Source organism: Lithobates pipiens, unplaced genomic scaffold (assembly GCF_037356315.1).
Source record: "Lithobates pipiens isolate NorthernLeopardFrog02 unplaced genomic scaffold, aLitPip1_a1.2 Scaffold_27, whole genome shotgun sequence".
In the NCBI taxonomy this organism is placed as follows: Eukaryota; Metazoa; Chordata; class Amphibia; order Anura; family Ranidae; genus Lithobates; species Lithobates pipiens.
In genome coordinates this window covers 131,016,968-131,035,767 of record NW_027507788.1, presented here as the reverse complement: position 1 = coordinate 131,035,767, position 18,800 = coordinate 131,016,968, and the positions used below count along the sequence as shown (strand labels likewise).

Genomic DNA, 18,800 nt, shown 5'->3' with positions numbered 1-18,800 from the left:
TTGTTTGTTTTTTTTGTTAAACGCAGTATATCATTTACATATTTTTTGTATTTTAATGCAGTGTTTTTATTACACAATGTGCAGGTGGAGTACTGAGAGAAACAGCAAAGCTCATTTTTTTAGGATCCGGACAACTCCCTTATTTCTGTCATGTAGTAGAGTATAAATACTGTTTGATGATTTTATTATAGTACATACAATATACAACACAGCCAAAATGAGACCACTGTGTTACTTGCTTCTCCTCTTTGTTATTGCCACTCTTCATTTAGAAGCTTCAGGGTTCTTTATAGGAAAGCCAGGTAAGCATTAATGGATATATGTTATTTCAAACTCATTCTTTTGCTTTTTGTTCTCACTTCTCATTTATCCAAGTCATGGTGTATAACTAGTAATAGTCATGTTCAACAGGACTTGTTCTGTAATGATAATGATGATGATGATTCACCACTCTAAGTAGCAGCATTTGTAGCCATAGGGGTAACTCATTCATACCAACATGTATCTAAAGATAAACTTTTTTATTTTTAAATGTTGGGTAGTGTTGAAGGGTTAGAACCTGTCAGGTTTTTATTGCTGTATGTTTCTCCATTGGAAAAACCCATTCTTTGTTTGTTTTGGAGACCATGGCTAATTAGATACAATCACTCTTTGCGTACCCTTGACAAAAGTCAACAAAAAAAATGTACTTTTGTTGAGCCCTGTGGTGCAGATGAGGAGAAATTGGGTACAATTTGAACAGTATATCACCAGATAATGTATACTAGAATAGGATAAGAATGGGTACCATTATTATGGAGGATATTGGTTTAGTTCCGGCTTGTGTAAATATCTAACATAACCTTTCTTGACCTTTTCACCCAACAGCTACCCTTAAAGTAAATTTCATGTCCCAGGGAAGCCCTGTTTAAATGGTTATATCTACAGCTCAGGGTAGATCACAGTGGTGGCTGGTGCTCAATATTTTGTGGGTTGGGGCAAACCAACACCAACCCCCCCCGTTCAGGAGACAGACAGGAATGTGGTGATCCCAACCTCCCCCGCGTGCGGGAGATGGACAGGAATGCGGCAGTGATCAGAAGCCTTTTTACCTTAGGAAGGAGGCAGATCGGACAGACATAGATCCAGGCTGCAGCTCCTAACTCCGGGGCCATCGCTTCTCCTCCAGGCCGCACAGAAAGTGGGTGCTGACTGAGACCCAATTGGCTGGGAGTCCTAAGACTCCCGGCCAATTGGGTCTCAGGAACTGCTTACTGATTGGCTAGGAGGAGAATCTGGACAACAATAGCGAATACAGATCGGAGGCCCAGACGCATGGATGGGGGGGCATTGCCCATTGAGCCCTGCATGAGCGGCCCCCCTGAAATATGATTCAATTATTTCAAGTAATAATTATGAAATAAAATCATTAATATTAGCCAGAAAAGAAATGTAGACATTAAAAATTGTATTGGCACTTTACATTGGTGGATAGCAGAGAAGTGATTACTTACATTGGTGGTCAATGTGGTTCTTCTTTATATTGGTCATCAGTGGAAGAAGTGTCCTTAGATAAGTGTTCACTGGGAGAAAGACTCCCCTACACTGGTGGTCGATGTAGTGCTCCCTTTCATAGGGGGTTAGACAGGAAATGAATCCCCCTACCCACTGCTCAAGGAATCTCTAAAAACCTCAGAAGAATCCAGGTTGAGAAAAGCTGATCCAATACATGTCTAGGTACACCCTTCTTAACAAGTCTCATTAAAAAGGGTTTGTTGTGCAAGGGAAGAGATGAGGTGTGTCTGACCAGGTCTGTTAGACAAGGAAGTGGCTCTGTGGTCAAACTCTGGTTTTTATTGGACTGCGCAGTCTTATTTAGATGCATGGTGCAACTGCTATAACAGGAACGTAGAGAGACGCGTATGACAATTACATTTCTTACATGGTTTGTGTGATTAATTGAATATCTAATTCTTTGACTTTAATTGGGCTTTCAGAAAAATATTTTTTTTTAGCAACCACCATAGTAGTCTTACATAATGATATTCCAGAATTAATTGTTCAGTGTTTCTATATATTATTGAACTGGAAACTTGTTTATATTAAACATGGGTCTTTCTGGCATCATAAAACAGCTCTCGACCTCAGACTCTAAAGTAGTATTTCAGGTAAAACCTAACCACTCTTAAAATGCTCCCTCCTAAAACCTATTCTGACTGACCTATGTAACAAAGATGTATATTCTTACCTGCGCCTATCCAGTCATGTGTTCTCCCGTGTCAGCCAGCACCAGCTTCAGGGGAGAGGAGAAAGCACTCTGATAACAGCTGGTAATGCCCGGGAGCATGACATCACTCATAAGCTTCCATGGCCCATTCTTTGCCAGCACACTCTCCTCTCCCCTGCAGCCTCACTGCCTGACACAGGGGAGCCAGATCACATCCTGGACTAGATCAGACTGAAAATAGGTAAGTAGGCTCATCTTTCTTACACAGGTTGGTTATCAGAGGAGTTAAGAGGGGGGAGTGGACAGTTTTAATGCTAATTAGGTTGAGGCTGGAAATCTACTTTATCGTTTCTTTCTCCTAGCTGCCTAAATACACTCCTCACCTCCAGCAACCAAAACCTATGTAGCCATATTATCCTTCTCAACATTTTCTCCGATGCTTGCGCTCTATTTTCCTAACTGCTACACTATAATATTTATCTCCTGCAACCTGTGTCCACTTGTAATGAAAGTGTCATTCCTCTTCTTGGAACACATCTCAGTTACTTCTTAATTCTTGACAGTCCATTATTTAAAGCGGTTCTTTACCCTAGGAACAAAAAATGTAAAGTCAGCAGCTATAAATAATGTAGCTGCTGACTTTTAACAAAAGGACACCTACCTGCCCAAGGTTCCAATGCTGTCCTTACCGAGCTGGTTCTCCACTGGTCCTCAGGTCATCAGCACTGGCATGTTAACTGTGGGCAGCCGGCCGTGACTCCCTGCGGCTTCACAGCCAGCTGCCAACTGAGCATGCGTGAACCATGCTGAGCTTTGTTAATGGTCCCGAAGCCTTCTGGAACCTGTGATGTGTCCCAGAAGGTTGCAGGCAGGGACGGGGAGAGGAGAACTTCTGGTGGATCAACCGATCTAACTGAAGGTGGGAGGGAGTACTGATCAAAACAAGGTACCCACTCCCACAAAAAAAAAACTGCCCAAAGGTGGTAAAGGAGGGGGGGAGAGGTTCTGGTCGTCCCTCTCCTTGATACATATATCAATTCCTCATCTTGCTCTCAGTTCTCCTGGCTGCTCCACTATACTCCTCACCTTCCACCATCTGTATCTCTTCCTCACCTTCCGCCATCTGTATCTCTATCTCACCTTCGCAACATCTCATACTTAAATCTAGCAAATCCTTTCCTGTATGTACAGACACAGCCGCTGTTCCTTAATTGACAGGCATGCTATTGAAAAAGCCCATGGCGTGCAAACACACCCAAAAAACTTCCACCCGGTGCATAAAAAAAGTGCACACACATAAAGAGTGACACACTAAAAAGTGCAGACGGGTGTCTGATGTCCTCCAAAAGAAGGACCATACCCTGATCCCCCGGGGCGTTAGGCTCCAGACAGGGACTGAGGTACCAGACTCAACACAGTGGTCCCCGGACGAAACCGGAAGACCTCCTTTCCCCGGGAGGACTGCCGAAACAGAACCTCCTAGGTACTTGGTACTATGGGGGCTTCCCCGAAGGTAGGCCCCCCTCATGGAGATTGGACCAAGCCAGAAGGCCTATGTCCGCTCTCCCACAAGACGTTCAGGATTGGTCCGAGGACCGACACCCTACTAATCAAACGTGAAGTGACAAACAGTGACAAACACACACAAATAAAATAAATAAAAAGTGAGGAAGGGATAGTGAAGAGGAGAGTGAAAAGTGACCATTGTGCAATACAATGGCCGGCCCTCCGGCCAGGAATCAAAAATTCCTCTGGTCCTAGCCAAAAGGCCGGGCCCTAGAGGCAGGTGTGAAAAAGCGTGTTAATGGTGACGTGACCTAGGTGCCTAAATCAAAGTGCAGGACGCACAGTGAAAGAAGGCACCCCTGGACTGCCACTCCAGGGGCACATCACCATGGGCTTTCCAACAAAAGCATCCCTGGCCCCCCAGCCCAGACCACAACAGCCCCCACCCTAATCAGGAGGGTATGGAGATCCAGGAGCTTAGTGAGACCCTTTACCATCAGGTCCACCCTCACTCCCATCACTCCCACCTAATTACATTCGGGACGTACTGGCCGCTCCCCCCCACCCATCAAGGGGGAACAAGCGTTCCAGTCCCGAAAAACTGACCGGAGCTAAAGCTGCCACAATCCAGGCCAATAGGCCAGGGTCCCCTCCCCTGGCTTCGACCAGTGGTTCTCCGTCCCCATCAGAAGGCTTCCCTTTCGGCTACGAACCGCTCCAGGTCACCTTTACACCAGCAGGCTTTGCATAGCAACCGCCAACCCTGCTCCACCTCGCCGTAGAACAGGGACAGAAGCAAGCGCCACCTCCTGGTAACTGATAAGAACAGATACTACACTTGATCTTAGCCAAAAGGCCGAGAATTGACAGGCATGCTGCAGCAGTTGAGCAGTCTAGATGCACAGGACTCTGTGTCGTGATCTATGAAGCCATCCATGCTTACCTGTCAAAGTGCCTTCAAGCAGCTCAGTGCTAATGAACAAAGGGCTCTTTATTCTGTACTGGGCTGAGTTCCCAAGTGAAAGAGCCCTAAATGATCTGGGTGCAACCGCTCTCTACTGCTCTCAGCTATTGTCACTACATACCAGAAAATACATGAATTCTGTTGCTGTTAATGTGTGGATATTGAAATCACAGGACAGTAGATCTGTAGATAAAACAATATGATGGCTGCTGTGTTTGTGGTCACCGTGTGACTGTTTCAATTAGTACCTGCATACATTTTTATTTGGGGCACATATTACCATATAAATATGTACTGTATATGCTGTGGTGTACAAAATGAACATTTATTTTCATAATTTTTTTTCTCACTTTCTTGCAGGATGCCCCATACCTACTGCCCGTAGATGTGAAAAAGTTGGAAAAGTCAGGAACCTGTGTCAAAATGATTACCAATGTGGCCAATATGGGAAGTGCTGTAGCAATGGGTGTTCCACCATGTGCGCTGTTGGTGGTAAGAATATATTAAAATGGGGAAAAAACATTTTTTTTAATAGAATGGTGAAGGGTTAGAAGCTCTGTCAGGTTTCACTACCATCTTTATCAATAATATGGAGAGACTCCTCACTTTCCACTCTGCCCTTGTAACTACAGAAGATGGCACCTTTACTAGGGCTGATGGCTGTGCCTGTACATCCTTCCTGTTTAGGTTGGTCCATGAACAAAGCCGCTGCTCCCACTGTCATTAGACAGCGCAGAACATAGTCTAAAGGCACAGGGCACAGAGAAGCTATGTACCATGTGATCACTGTGATGACCAATCACAGTGGGCACCAATGATTATGGGATTATTTTGGGGAGGGGAGTTTAATTGACACCATTGACTACTGCAATTAATTGCAGATTTTTCTCTTTTTTGGGGGGGGGGGGGGTAGGCGAGTTAAAGTGTTTTGGGCTTATCCATGACATCTACCTATTGTACACAATGCAATCTCAGTGCAATGAAATGTAATCCTCCAGGGAACTTTCTTCCGCTAATAAGGCCGCGTACACACGCGCGGACTGTTCGCCCAACTTTGTCCGTCCAACAGTTTCGGCAAACAGTCCGCTCAAACTTAGCATGGACGGACATGGCCACACACGACGTACGAACAGTTTGCTGAAACCGTGCGCGATGACGTGAACGGCACGTACGACGGGACGAAAAATACGACGTCCTATACACTGCATTATAGCTTTCGGCGTGAAAATCCTTTCTGAGCATGCGCGCAACTTTTTTTGACGAACAAGCCTACACACGAGCGGACTGTTCGCTGAAACAAGGTTTCAGCGGACAGTTTTACGGAATTTCCGAAAAACCTTGTCCGTCCAACTGTCCGCTGAAACTGTCCGCTGAAAGCCCACACACGAGCGGACTGTCCGCCCAAACACTGTTCAGCGGACAAAGTTGGACGAACAGTCCGCCCGTGTGTACGCGGCCTTACAGAAGACTTGCAATAAACTTTAATGGGTGACTTTTAAGGCTAAACATACCTTCATTTATTTTTGGACCCCCTCAATACCAGCATTTGTCTTTATTTGCAAAAAATTGTGGCAAAAAAATTAGACCTCTGGGTGTCCATTTTCCAAAAAGGGATCATTCTGGGGAAGTTTGTACTGTCCTGCATTTATATTTGATATTTTTATTTTTACAAGACACTAATGCCGCATACACACAATCTGACTTTCCGGCGGACCAGAGTCCGTTGGACAATTCGATCATGTGTGTGCTCCAGCGGACTTTTCTTCCGCAAAGTCTAGCGGACCTAGAAATAAAACATGTTTAAAATCTTTCCGCCGAAAGTCCGCTCATCTGTATGCTGGTCCAACGGACCAACTACGACACAACGGCAACTACAGCACCTGCCTGCGAGAATGTTTCAAGAGCGATTCTATTGCGCTGGTTCTCGGCTACAGGGTACTGTACACCAGGCCCATAGGTCTGGTATGGATTTTAAGGGTAACCCCCTACGCCGAAAAAGCAGCGTGGGGATCCCCCCAAAATCCATACCATCAACATGGGGACAAGGTGCTTTGGGGTGGGGGGCCGCAGGGCGCCCCCCCTTCCCCAAAGCACCCACCCCCCATGTTGAGGGCATGCGGCCTGGTACGATTCAGGAGGGAGGGAGCCGCTCGCTTGTCCCCACCCCCTTTCCTGACCGGCCAGGCTGCGTGCTCGGATAAGGGTCTGGTATGGATTTTGGGGGAACTCCAAGCTGTCTTTTTGGCGTAGGGGGTTACCCTTAAAATCCATACCAGGTGACGGGGCTCACAAGGTGTCAATCTCACCGATGAAAGCAAAACACAACCACGTTGCAGTACATAATCGCAGTGAAAATTGGATCAAAATCAGACTGCAGTAGTCTGGACCTAGCCAAAGCCCTCCCTGTCCTGTGGAACCAATAAGTAAAAAAAAAGAAATAAAACTATCCACAGTGAGGAGAATTCTAGCTGTGATTTTAACAGGTGTCCCCATTGGAAGACTTCATTCATGTCTCTACCCAGCCATGCACTGCACTGTTGTCTGGTGACGTGGTGCCTCTCAGTGTGCTGTGGCAAAATGCTACCTCTGCATTTTACCGCATCACACAATTCCAGCTGTGTTGCAATGTGAACAAAGCACATAGAAAACAATTTGATTTTTATGTATCCTAGTGACCACTGGTGTTTATCTAGTGTGGAGAATGCCAGTCACTCACAGCACTGTGTGAATGGGCCTTGAAAGTGCTTATAGTTGTTACATTTTAAAGCACAGGAGTTCAAGTCATATCAAGGGACACTTCTCAAAGTTCTGTGAGATATTATTTTTTACAATGTTAGCCCTTGTGCACACGGTCGGACATTCCGACAACTAAATCCGTCAGATTTTGTCCGAAACTGTTGCATACACACGGTCAGACAAAGTTGTCAGAAAATCCGATCATTCAGAACGTGATAACATTATTCCGTTACTACGTTCAGGCTAGTAGCCAATAGCTTTGGTGTAGGAATTTGATCTGAGCATGCGTGGCACTTTGTCCGATCGGAATTTTCTACAAACGATCGGACAAAGTCCGATCGGACCATGTTGTCGGAAAATTTTATAGTGAAGCTGGAAAACTTGGTCCGTCAGATATTCCGACTGAAACAGTCCGATGGAGCCCACACACGGTCAGATTATCCGACAACACGGTCCGATCGGACATTTTCCGTCGGGATGTCTGACCGTGTGTACAAGGGCTTAGTGGTAATTTTTGCGACCGCACCATAAACGTGCATATGATGTTTATAGTGAGTTTGTAGCATGTTTAAGTAGACGTGAATAGAGGCACTCCATTCCAAACCCAATGACTCCAATGAACTTAACCCAACCCCAATTTATAGTTGCTCATCTCCACAGACACTAAAAAGTAAAAAAAAACTATAGCTGTGATAAAATAAAACCCAAATCTTTAATTGGTTTGAATGTTATTTTATAGTCCTTACCCTATTAATTGGTAGCAAACTCTACATTTTGATTTTATCATATAGGTAAGCTTATAATAAATCTTACCTATATGTGAAATGAATACCTCCTAAAGGAGATATTTGCTTGGTTGGCAGCCGGTGATGTCACTAGCATATGCGCTCTGAAGGACTCCTGTGTTACTCCCACGTATGTGACGTCATTACAGCTTGGCCATTCAAGCAGCCACAGCCCGCGAACCCGGAAGGAAGACCGGGTGGAGATGGAAGCCTCCGCATGCAGGGAATCCATGTTGTAGACAGAGATGGCCAGGAGACAGGCAGAATTCACAAAATAAAACCAGGGGCCAAATTCCCACGCAGGGGATATAAACAGGAACATAATACAGATTTTCACGTAAGAGCATGAGTAGAAATGTGTTATAGGATTTAAACTATAAATCAACTGTGACCCTCAGGCCATGGTCAGGGGCCAACACGAGATGACCGAGCCTGCAGACTCAGGGGCTAAGGTGGACAGGGGTGTGGACCTGTCCTTGATAATGAAGTAAACCAAACAAAGCACAGGACACAGAAGTGAACAAACCAAAAAACAAACAAAAAAACACAACAATGGGGGGAGGGAGGTACAAGGAGATGGGCTAGAGGCCTAGAAATAAAAGAAAGGGGTAGGAAGTAAGAGAGGAGTAGGAAGAGAGGCAAAAAAGATGTTGAGAAAGGAAGTACCCACAGGCTGGGAAAGGTAATGCTAATTTGGAAGGTTTAGGCTGGTTGAGTGTAAAGTTAGAAATGCATAGGACCACCACGGGGGCCCATACCCTGAGAAATCTGGCATGGGAGTCGTGGAAGATACTGGACATTTTTTTGTGGATCATAAGAGTTGTCAAGGTGCTCTTCCCCTCTGAAAAGGATACAGACAGCTTTTTCCAGGCCCTCGCTATTGTGCGCTTAGCCGAGATAAACAGATAGGTAGCTAGTTTGCTGCTGGTAAGAGAAGAGGCCTGGGATTGGGCAAAGGAGCAATGCAAGTTTAGGGTCCTTATAGAAGGGTATGTGGAAGAGGGTAGACAGGAGCCCAAAGACCCTTGACCAAAATCCCAGGAGGCAGGGGCAGAACCACCAAATGTGCATTTCATCACCTCGCTGACTGCACCCCCTGAAGCATCTATCATTATGAGATGGGTTTGACTTGGCAATGCGGGCTGGAACCCAGTACCAGCGAAGGAGGACCATGTAGGCAGCCTCCACCATGGCTGTGTTAAAGAAGCATTTCGCTATGCTGGACCAGGCTTTACTCTAGTCTGTAAGGTCAATGTGGGACAGGTGCCTGGGGCACCTGGACAGTGCAGACAGGTACGTTTGAAGGCAGTCTTTTGGTATGGGAAGGTGTCGTGGGGCTGGAGGGAAATGATACAGTGCTGCAGCTTAAGATAGTGAAAGAGTTCAGCTGGAGGTGCTTTGTGGTTCTCTTGTATCGAGGACCATGTCGGGAAAGTGCGGGAACTAAGAACGTGATGAGCCTATGAGAACCCATGGTCAGGCCACCAAGAAAATACATCTGGTTGTTCTAGGCCTGGTGGGAACACGGGGTTATTCAAGAGAGGGAGTAGTGGAAGGAACAGAGACATGTGGTTACTGGAGTACCATATTGAATCCCAAAGTTTCATGGGCCATGAGGGGACTGACAAAGGGGGGTGCAATTTGGAGGGCAGCCACAGTAAGTCAGAGATGGGGACCGGCACACAGTTAGTCACTTCTAAGAGGACCCACAGAGGGATATCAGACATTGCATGTCTGAGTATGGTGAGTTGGGAAATTTGGGCTGCATGGTAATATTTTGTATTATTTGGGACACACAGTCGTCCTCACAGTCTATGAACATACAAAGTGCAGTGGGAAACCCAGGGAAGCTTGTATGCCCAAAAACCACTCGTAAGTAGAACGCAGGGACTCGCACAGGCAGGATCCAAAAGAAATATAAAATCTTTGGAAGCATGGTCATCTTGACTGCATGCGGCCAATTCAGGATAATATGGGAAATTGCCATGATGCCATAAGAGCAGTGAGGGTGTGCAAAAGAGGATAGAAGTTGAGAAAAGGGAAGAATAAGATGGAGTCAACCTGATACCTAAATAGTCCAGGGAGGAGCTAGCCCAGCTATATGGGAAGGAGGATTGGAGATGTGAGGCCAGGGATTCCAGGAGGGTAATGTTTAGGGCAGTTGTTTTGTGCAGATTAATTTGGAGTCTGGAAATAGATGAAAAGTGGGTCAGAAGGGCTTGAAGGTTGGGCAAGGAGACAATAGGGTTGGTAAGGGTCAGGAGGGCATCATCTGAAAACATGCTCAATTTGTAACATTTTCCGGCATAGGGTATGCCATTAATGTTAGGGTCTGCCCAAAGAGCAATGGCCAGCCGCTCAAGGGCAAGTATAAAGAGGACCTGGTACAGGGGGTACCCTTGCCTCGTTTCTCTGGAGATGGGAAAGGAGGACGAGAGGCAGCCAGCATAGCAAACAGTAGCAGAAGGGGTTAAATAGAGGGCCATCAACCAGGATAGGATCGAGTCCCCGAAAACCCCAACGCTGCAGCACGTATCATAGGTAGTCCCATGAAAGGCTAGAGAGAGGTCAGAAAATTGGCCAAAGCTGCTGAGACTTTGTTTGGATCAGAGGTGAGATCTCCATTGGCGGAGCAACGGCAGGTGAGTTTGTGGGCATGGGCTACTGTACTAAGTTTCCTGGCAAGCATCGCCTCAGGCTTATTTTTCAGAAGGAAAAGGGAGTGTTTTCAAGCGATCTTATATTGGATTGTCAAAAATGAAATATTGTTTGGATTGTTATGATGCTGATGTCAAAAAATGAAAATGTATGCTGTGACCATAGATGTCCGTAAAATATATCTTATGCCGCGTACACACAATCGGAATTCCGGCCAGAAAAAGACCGATGGGAGCTTTTCATCGGAAAATGCGACCATGTGTATGTTCCATCGTAATTTAGCTGTCCGAATTTCCGCCAGCCAAAAATTGATAGCATGTTCTCAATTTTCCAGACGGTAAAACTTTCTATCGGTAATTCCAATCGTGTGTATGCAATTCCGACACGCCAAAAATCATGCATGCTCAGATTCAACTACGAGACAGAAGCTAATGGCTACTGGCTATTGAACTTCCTTTTTCTAGTCCCGTCGTATGTGTTGTACGTCACCGCGTTCTAAATGATCGAAATTTGGTGTGACCATGTATAGGCAAGACAGCTTGAGCCGAATTCCATCGGGAAAACGATCAGAGCTTTTTCCGACGAGAATTCCGATCGTTTGTACGCGGCATGACAGGGTATTGTCGTCTTATACATAACACATGGTCTCTGTAACACTTTTTTTTCTTCTTTATCTCCAGGAGTGTTAACGAGCATCTCAAGCGCTTCTAATCCAATTCTCTGGTCTGTTTTTGGTCCGTTTCAAAAAAAATAAAGTATTCTTAATGCTTGGCAATGACTGTTGTTCCATTTGCCATCATATGTCGTATAAACACAATTCACAAGATTCTGTTTATTGTTACCTACCTTTCAACTGTTGGACTAAAACAATTAACAATTAACTCATTGGTCCTGAAAGATGCTTTCACTTTCTTTACATGAAGACCATACCTGTTCAGTACACTTGAAGGACTATCATCTCTTATGGCTGGAAAAAATAAAATGTTTATTTCATCAAAATGATGCAATGGCACTGCCTTGAAAAGACCAGTCAATATATGTACAAATAAAGAATTTATTATATATGCTTGTCTCATGTGATTGATTGCTCAATCAGTAATTACCATATCATGTGTAGCCAATGTGCAATTTAGCATCATGGAACTTAAAATGGTTCTAAAGTCTAAACGATTTTTTTTACCCTAAAGTGGAACTTTACTCTCTCAATCAGCATTGACACATTGTAATCCTTATGCTGTTAGCATTAGTAAATAGATAGCAAAGTATATCATATTTACTTGTTTTATACCTTTTTTTTTATTTTTTTTTTATTTTTTACAGTTGTTCAGTTACTTCCTGGTTTCCAAGGCTAGGCAAGTTATGGCATACATCTTAGGGGTTTTCAGAAAGGGAAGAAAGTTTTTTTTCAGCTAAATCACCCTCCTGTTTACATGCCTGAGCTAAAGGCAGATGGATCCCAAGACGCAAATGCTACATGATTCATCTGCCTTTACTCAAGATGGCCCAGCCCAAAATTCTAGGGGGTGTTTTTAAAAGTGATTACTGAAATAAAGCATAGAGACATGGATGGGTAGATAAATTTGCTTTGAACATTAAAAAGAAATTAACCACTTGCCGACTGCGGAATAGCCAAAAGATGGCTACAGTGCGGTCATCTAATTCTAGTATTGACACCCTACCAGAACCTCACACCCCTGCATTTTGTCTTTATCATGTTATCAGCTGTGTCCAATCACACCTCATCATCACATGTAAACATTGGCTTTTCCTCAGCACTGTTACTGTGAAAGGAAAGCTTGTAACCAGCTATCGTGTGAAATGGGACGTTCACACTGATAATCAGGGCACTGATCATCAGTACCTGATCCCATACCTGATGATCAGTTCAGCCTCATCAGTGCAATCAGTGTCCATCTGTGCATCCTATAAACTCAGTGCCCTTTATTTATTCCAGTTACTTATATATCGCCATCAATTTACGCAGCGCTTTACATATACATTGTACATTCACGTCAGTACATGCCCTCAAGGAGCTTACAATCTAAGGTCCCTAACTCACATTCATACATACTAGGGACAATTTAGACAGGATGCAATTAACCCTGCCCAGGGGTCGTACCTACCCTTTGTCCATTCCAGAGACCCAGGCCATGTCTGAGTTTGTCGCCGAGAATCTGGAGAAAGGTTTCATCCGGAAATCCTCATCGCCTGCAGGAGCAGGGTTCTTTTTCGTTGCCAAAAAGGATGGTACCCTCAGACCCTGCATCGACTATAGAGGTTTAAACGCTGTGACTATTAAAAACCGATACCCCTTACTTCTAATATCTGAGCTATTTGACAGGATGAAGGGGGCTTCCATTTTCACTAAGTTGGATCTCAGAGGTGCATACAATCTCATTCGAATACGAGAAGGTGACGAATGGAAGACCGCGTTTAACACTAGGGACGGGCATTACGAATACCTGGTTATGCCTTTTGGTTTATGTAATGCTCCGGCTGTGTTCCAGAACTTTGTCAATGAAATATTCAGGGATCTACTGTACCAGTTTGTTGTCATCTATCTGGATGATATTCTCATCTTTTCCGAAAATCTGCCTGCTCACAGAAACCATGTACGCACCGTACTTCAGCGCCTTAGAGAGAACAATCTCTATGCCAAGATGGAGAAATGTTCCTTTGAATGTTCCGAGGTCCTGTTTCTGGGATGTTTTGTTTCTAGTGCGGGTCTTCGCATGGATCCCGGAAAGGTCTCAGCCATTACCAACTGGCCCCTTCCCGCTAGTCTCAAGGCCACACAGCGCTTTCTTGGCTTCACAAATTATTATAGGCAGTTCATAAGGAATTACTCTTCCATTGCCGTGCCTATTATCGCTTTGACCAAGAAGGGTGCGAATGCCAAAGACTGGCCTCCCGAGGCTGTCTCTGCGTTTCACGATCTGAAACAGGCCTTTGTCTCTGGACCTCTCTTGAGGAGACCAAATCCTGAGGACCCATTTTTTATTGAAGTAGACGCTTCTTCGATGGGGGTTGGGAGCTGTGCTTCTTCAGGACTTTGAGAAGAAACATCAACCATGTGCGTTCTTCTCCAAAAAAATGTCTCAGGCAGAGAGAAATTATGCCATTGGTGATCGGGATTCGGGAATTTCTCGCAATTAAATTGGCGTTGGAGGAGTGGTGTCATCTCTTGGAAGGTTCCCCTCACTCCATAACGATCTTTACTGATCATAAGAATTTACAGTACCTACAGAATGCTAAACGTCTGAACCCCAGACAGGCCAGGTGGAGTCTCTTCTTTTCCCGTTTTAAATTCACGATTACGTACAAACCTGGTTCCTGCAACGGTCGAGCTGATGCGCTCTCTAGGTCATTTGACACTTTGGACGAGGAGTCCAACCCTGATCCTGAGCCGATCATTCCTACCTCATGCATTGTTGCCCATTCTACCACCCTGGAATCAAAAATTCCTCCTGGTAAGACCTTTGTTCCCACGGAGCTAAGAACTAAGATCCTTCATTGGGGACATGATTCCAAGGTGGCAGGTCATGCTGGGTTCCTCCGATCCTTCCTGCTCATCAGTCGTCACTACTGGTGGCCTAATCTCTGCTCGGATGTTAAAGACTATGTTAAGGCTTGTCACGTCTGTGCTCAGTCTAAATCTTCCACTCAAGCCCCTGCTGGTCTTCTCATGCCCTTGCCCATTCCTAAGGAGCCCTGGTCTCATATCGCCATGGATTTTATTACTGATCTTCCACTGTCGGAGAATAATACGGCCATTTGGGTAGTAATCGATCAGTTCTCCAAGATGGCTCATTTTGTTCCTCTTCCTGGTCTCCTTTCTGCCCCTGCCCTGGTTCCCATTCTTGTACGAGAGATTTTCCGCCTTCATGGTGTTCCTTCTCATGTCGTTTCGGACAGGGGTGTGCAGTTTACTTCTCGTTTTTGGAGAGCCTTTTGCAAATCCCTCGACATTACCTTGGATTTCACCTCTTCTTATCATCCCCAATCCAATGGACAGACTGAGAGAGTTAATCAGGAGTTGGAGGTCTTTCTCCGTACCTTGGTCTCTGCCCATCATGATGATTGGGCATCACTATTACCGTGGGCTGAGTTCTCCCACAATAATCATGTCAACGTCAGTTCTCAGAAAACACCCTTTGTCACGGTTTATGGAAGACATTCTCAGCTTCCTCTTCCTATGACTTGTTCTTCTGACATTCCAGCTTTGGCTACTGTTCAGGAATCATTCAATTCCATGTGGGCTGACGTTCATGATTCCCTCCAGAAAGCTGCCAACAAATTCAAGAGTTTTGCTGACCGTTGCAGGCGTAAGCCACCTTCTCTTCAGCCAGGAGACAAAGTCTGGCTCTCCACCAGGAACATCAAACTCCGGGTTCCTTCTCTCAAATTTGCCCCAAGATTCATTGGTCCGTACACCATAATTTCTAAACTGAATCCAGTTTGTTTCAAGCTCCAGATTCCCAAAAGCCTCAAAATCTCTAACTCCTTCCATGTTGCCCTTCTGAAGCCTTTAGTCCTCAATAAGTTCTCTCGTCCTCTCCCTACCGTAGCACCGGTCTCTGAGGATGATCAGGAGTACGAGGTTAGCCAAATTTTGGATTCCCGACTCTGTAGAGGCATTCTCCAGTACCTTGTGCACTGGAAAGGTTTTGGTCCTGAGGAGAGGTCGTGGATTTCGGCTTCCGAGGTCTTTGCACCACGTCTGTTGAGGAAGTTTCATTTGAAGTTCCCCTCTAAACCTGGTCCCAGGTGGGGAAGGGGGAGGCCTCGTAAGAGGGGGGGTACTGTCATGGTTATGCAATAACGTTCGTCTGCTTACCTGTCTCCATGTGTTCATTTCTAGAGACCAGCCAACCCTCACCTGACTGCTTTCATAATCCATCCTCTGGCATGGCTCCACCCTAGCTCCTATCAGAGAACTCTATATTAACCTGTGCACTGCTAGCCAACCCTGCTGATCAACCTTTGTGTGTTAGCTTGCCTGCCGTGTGCTCTTCTATTGTTTGCCGTTACCGACTTTGGCGTGTCCTTGACTATCCCTGTTTGCCTGTGATCCTGACCTTTTGGCATGTCCCTTTTCCTGTCTGCTTGTGGCCCCGACCTTGGCTTTGTCCCTCACCATCCCTATCCTCCTGTTGCCTACTGTGGGTGTGAGCTGAGGGACCCTGGGGGTCGCGACCTGGAGCCAGTTGCAGCCAAGTCCATCCTCACCACTTGAGGCTCTGGTGAACACCTGCTGGCTCTTAGACTCCGCGCCCCAGGGAATCTTACGCTCTAACCCCGGTGGGATCCATCTTGGTGTTCTGGCGGCCCTGCCTTCCTATCACCTTGACCCCCGTCCGCAGCAGTCAGCCGTAGGGTCCAAAACCTTGCGGTGCACTCCTAATCCCTGCGGTGTGCATCTGTCACCTGGCCACAAGGTGACCTGACACCCCTTTAATTCAGTTTCACCCAATCATTGCGGATCCTCCTCATTGAGGCTTCGTATTTATTTGCATGGTACGGGTGTGTGTGAGTGCCCCTGCTGACATCATATCTGATGAACCGCGTAGGGCTACCCCGGATGCGTGCCTGAGTGTCAGTCAATTTGGTTATTGGAGGAAGAACTTTTCTCGACTCATGTTGTTTTCAGTCAACATGGATGTAAGTGTAATACTTTTTAATAAACCCCTTTGTTTTTACAATATCACACTATGTTGAACCCTTATTTTACATATCCTATGATCCACTGAGAATGGCCCAGGATCCATCTTGATTGCTTGTTAAATTTGACATTCTTGCTGTGGTCATGGGAATCAACTTCGCTGTGTAGCTGAGAGTTTTCTGACCATCCTAAACAAGGGGGTCACTGGCATTCTGATAAGCCTCTGGTGTGGATATTCTTCTAGGTGTCACATTGGCTATCCCTCGATTCCTTTCCAACTTAGCACGAAGTTTACATGGGACTTTCTGTTCACAGTTTTTCACATCTACAGTGTTTTCACCAGTACATTGTACCTTTTTGACTTTTTATGGACATTACTTATAAATTCATTACTTCATATTGATGTATATATTTTTTATTGATATCATTTATCGTGACTTTATTTATATTGAATATATAATTTGTTTCTATGCGCAGCACTTTTTGATGCTTTTTTTTTATATGTACCTGGTATCAGAGCTATAGTGTTCAGCAACTGTTTTATTTACCACTAGCGTGGATATCTCCTTTTTTTTAATCTACAGTATATTGTTGTTCCAGCTCAAAGGATTATACATACCGTTCACCACAAGAGGTCACTACTTCCCTTCCATGTATCAGTAGCTATAGTGTGTATTGCTACCCTCTCCTGTGGCTGTACACACACAATGTATTTTTTCTTTTCGGTTGAATGAACATAAGCAATGTTGATGCAGGGATCTCTAATGCAAAGACAAAGGAGTTGATTTCCTAAAACTGTAGACTGCAAAATCTAATGCAACTGTGCATGGTAGCCTATCAGCTTTTACCTTCAGCTTGTTCAATTAACCACTTTAATGCCAGGCACTTTCCCCCCTTCCTGCCCAAGACAATTTTCAGATTTCAGCGGTGTTGCTGTTTAAATGTCATGCTACACTGTACCCAAACAAAATATTTATCATTTTGTTCCCACAAATAGAGCATTCTTTTGGTGGTATTTGATCACCTCTGGGGTGTATATTTTTTGCTAAACAAATAAAACAAGACCAACATTTTTTTTTAAAAAGAGCAAAAGTGGTTCCTGCCTTCTTCTGCATCCATCCCTTTCAGCATCAAGACGGACTTCATCAAAATACTTGGGGTCTGGTTTGGAGCTGAGGGCACAGCCCTGAAGTCTTGGGAGGAGAGACTGTTCAAGATGAGGCAACATTTTGGACTATGGAGCTTCAGAGAACTTACCATCGAAGTGAAAACACTGGTACTCCGCAGCGAGATTCTTCCTGTGCTGGAGTATCTCGCTCAGGCCTGGACCACCACCCTCCCCCCAGAGTCAACACTTGCAAGGCCATCAGCAGGGCAGTGTTTCACTTCATCTGGGGCTCCAAAATAGGCAGAGTGAAGTGGACAGTCATGTTTAAGGAACCCCTCAAGGGCGGTAAGGGGGTGGCCGATATTGCTACACTACTGAGGGTGTTCTTTGCTTGCAACTGCATCCGCAGGACATGGTGGACAGAACTTTGGACTCCATGACCCATTTTTTTTCCTCCTGCCTCTTTGGAGGTCCCTTGGATAGGACAAATAGGTCCATTCTATCCCCTACAACTGGGACCCTCCTTGGTACTACTTGGACACTTTTAAATTTATCAAGGAGCAGGGGCTGCGTGGAGTTAAGCCTGACTTGCGGAATCCAAAAATTATCTACAAGTTGACCTGAGCCATGGACACTGTGGAGACTAGGGGTGTTGAAAATAATCGGCCCATTGATGCATGGCAATTCAGCCTTGCTCGATTCTCCATTGATGCAGAGATCAGCTTAATCGCGATGTGCGATGACGTCACCATGGCTCCTCCCCCTTGTTACATTCATCTTAATGGCGGCTTAGAAGACACACATGGCCACCTATGTGTTGACACCTTCCACCAATCCCATTCCCTCTCCCCTGATTGTCCCACCAGCCAAAAGAAAGTAAACCCAGGCATCATGTTGGCAGAATGAGCCTGTGAGGAGCCACGCTGTGTGCACATGGTGGGGACATGGAGGTTGGAGCTGGGGGCAGCTCCGCCTGCCTGTGCTGGCACTGCTGCTGATAAGAGAGATGGCAGCGGCACACCATTTTTTGTTTTATTGTCTATTAAAGGTTGTATACTCACTGTGAGCTAGCTGCTAACTAATCATATAGTGCCCACTTTATTTTTTTTTTAATGCTCCCCAGCTGTCTGTCAAACTGCCTAATGTCCTCCACAATCCATTCCTCCTCCCCACAG

General features: G+C 45.3%; 1 protein-coding gene and 1 pseudogene across 1 annotated transcript; one reads left to right on the top strand and one right to left on the bottom strand.

The window, feature by feature from the left end:
* Nucleotides 1-206: 206 nt before the first annotated feature.
* On the top strand, nt 207-17,247 carry LOC143932984 (uncharacterized). The gene is made up of 4 exons (XM_077455907.1): nt 207-302; nt 5,037-5,168; nt 11,536-11,589; nt 17,102-17,247. Exons 1-4 carry the CDS (start codon nt 218-220, stop codon nt 17,245-17,247), a joined length of 417 nt encoding a protein of 138 aa, XP_077312033.1. The 5' UTR covers nt 207-217.
* LOC143934676 (U2 spliceosomal RNA) lies at nt 4,401-4,580 on the bottom strand (annotated as a pseudogene).
* Nucleotides 17,248-18,800: the final 1,553 nt, after the last annotated feature.

Bases quoted from the DNA above. Each gene is read 5' to 3' on its own strand.
- LOC143932984 (XM_077455907.1), top strand. From the start codon at position 218: ATGAGACCACTGTGTTACTTGCTTCTCCTCTTTGTTATTGCCACTCTT. The intron at 303-5,036 runs GTAAGCATTAAT...ACTTTCTTGCAG, and splicing joins GTTCTTTATAGGAAAGCCAG to GATGCCCCATACCTACTGCC. The intron at 5,169-11,535 runs GTAAGAATATAT...CTTTATCTCCAG, and splicing joins CACCATGTGCGCTGTTGGTG to GAGTGTTAACGAGCATCTCA.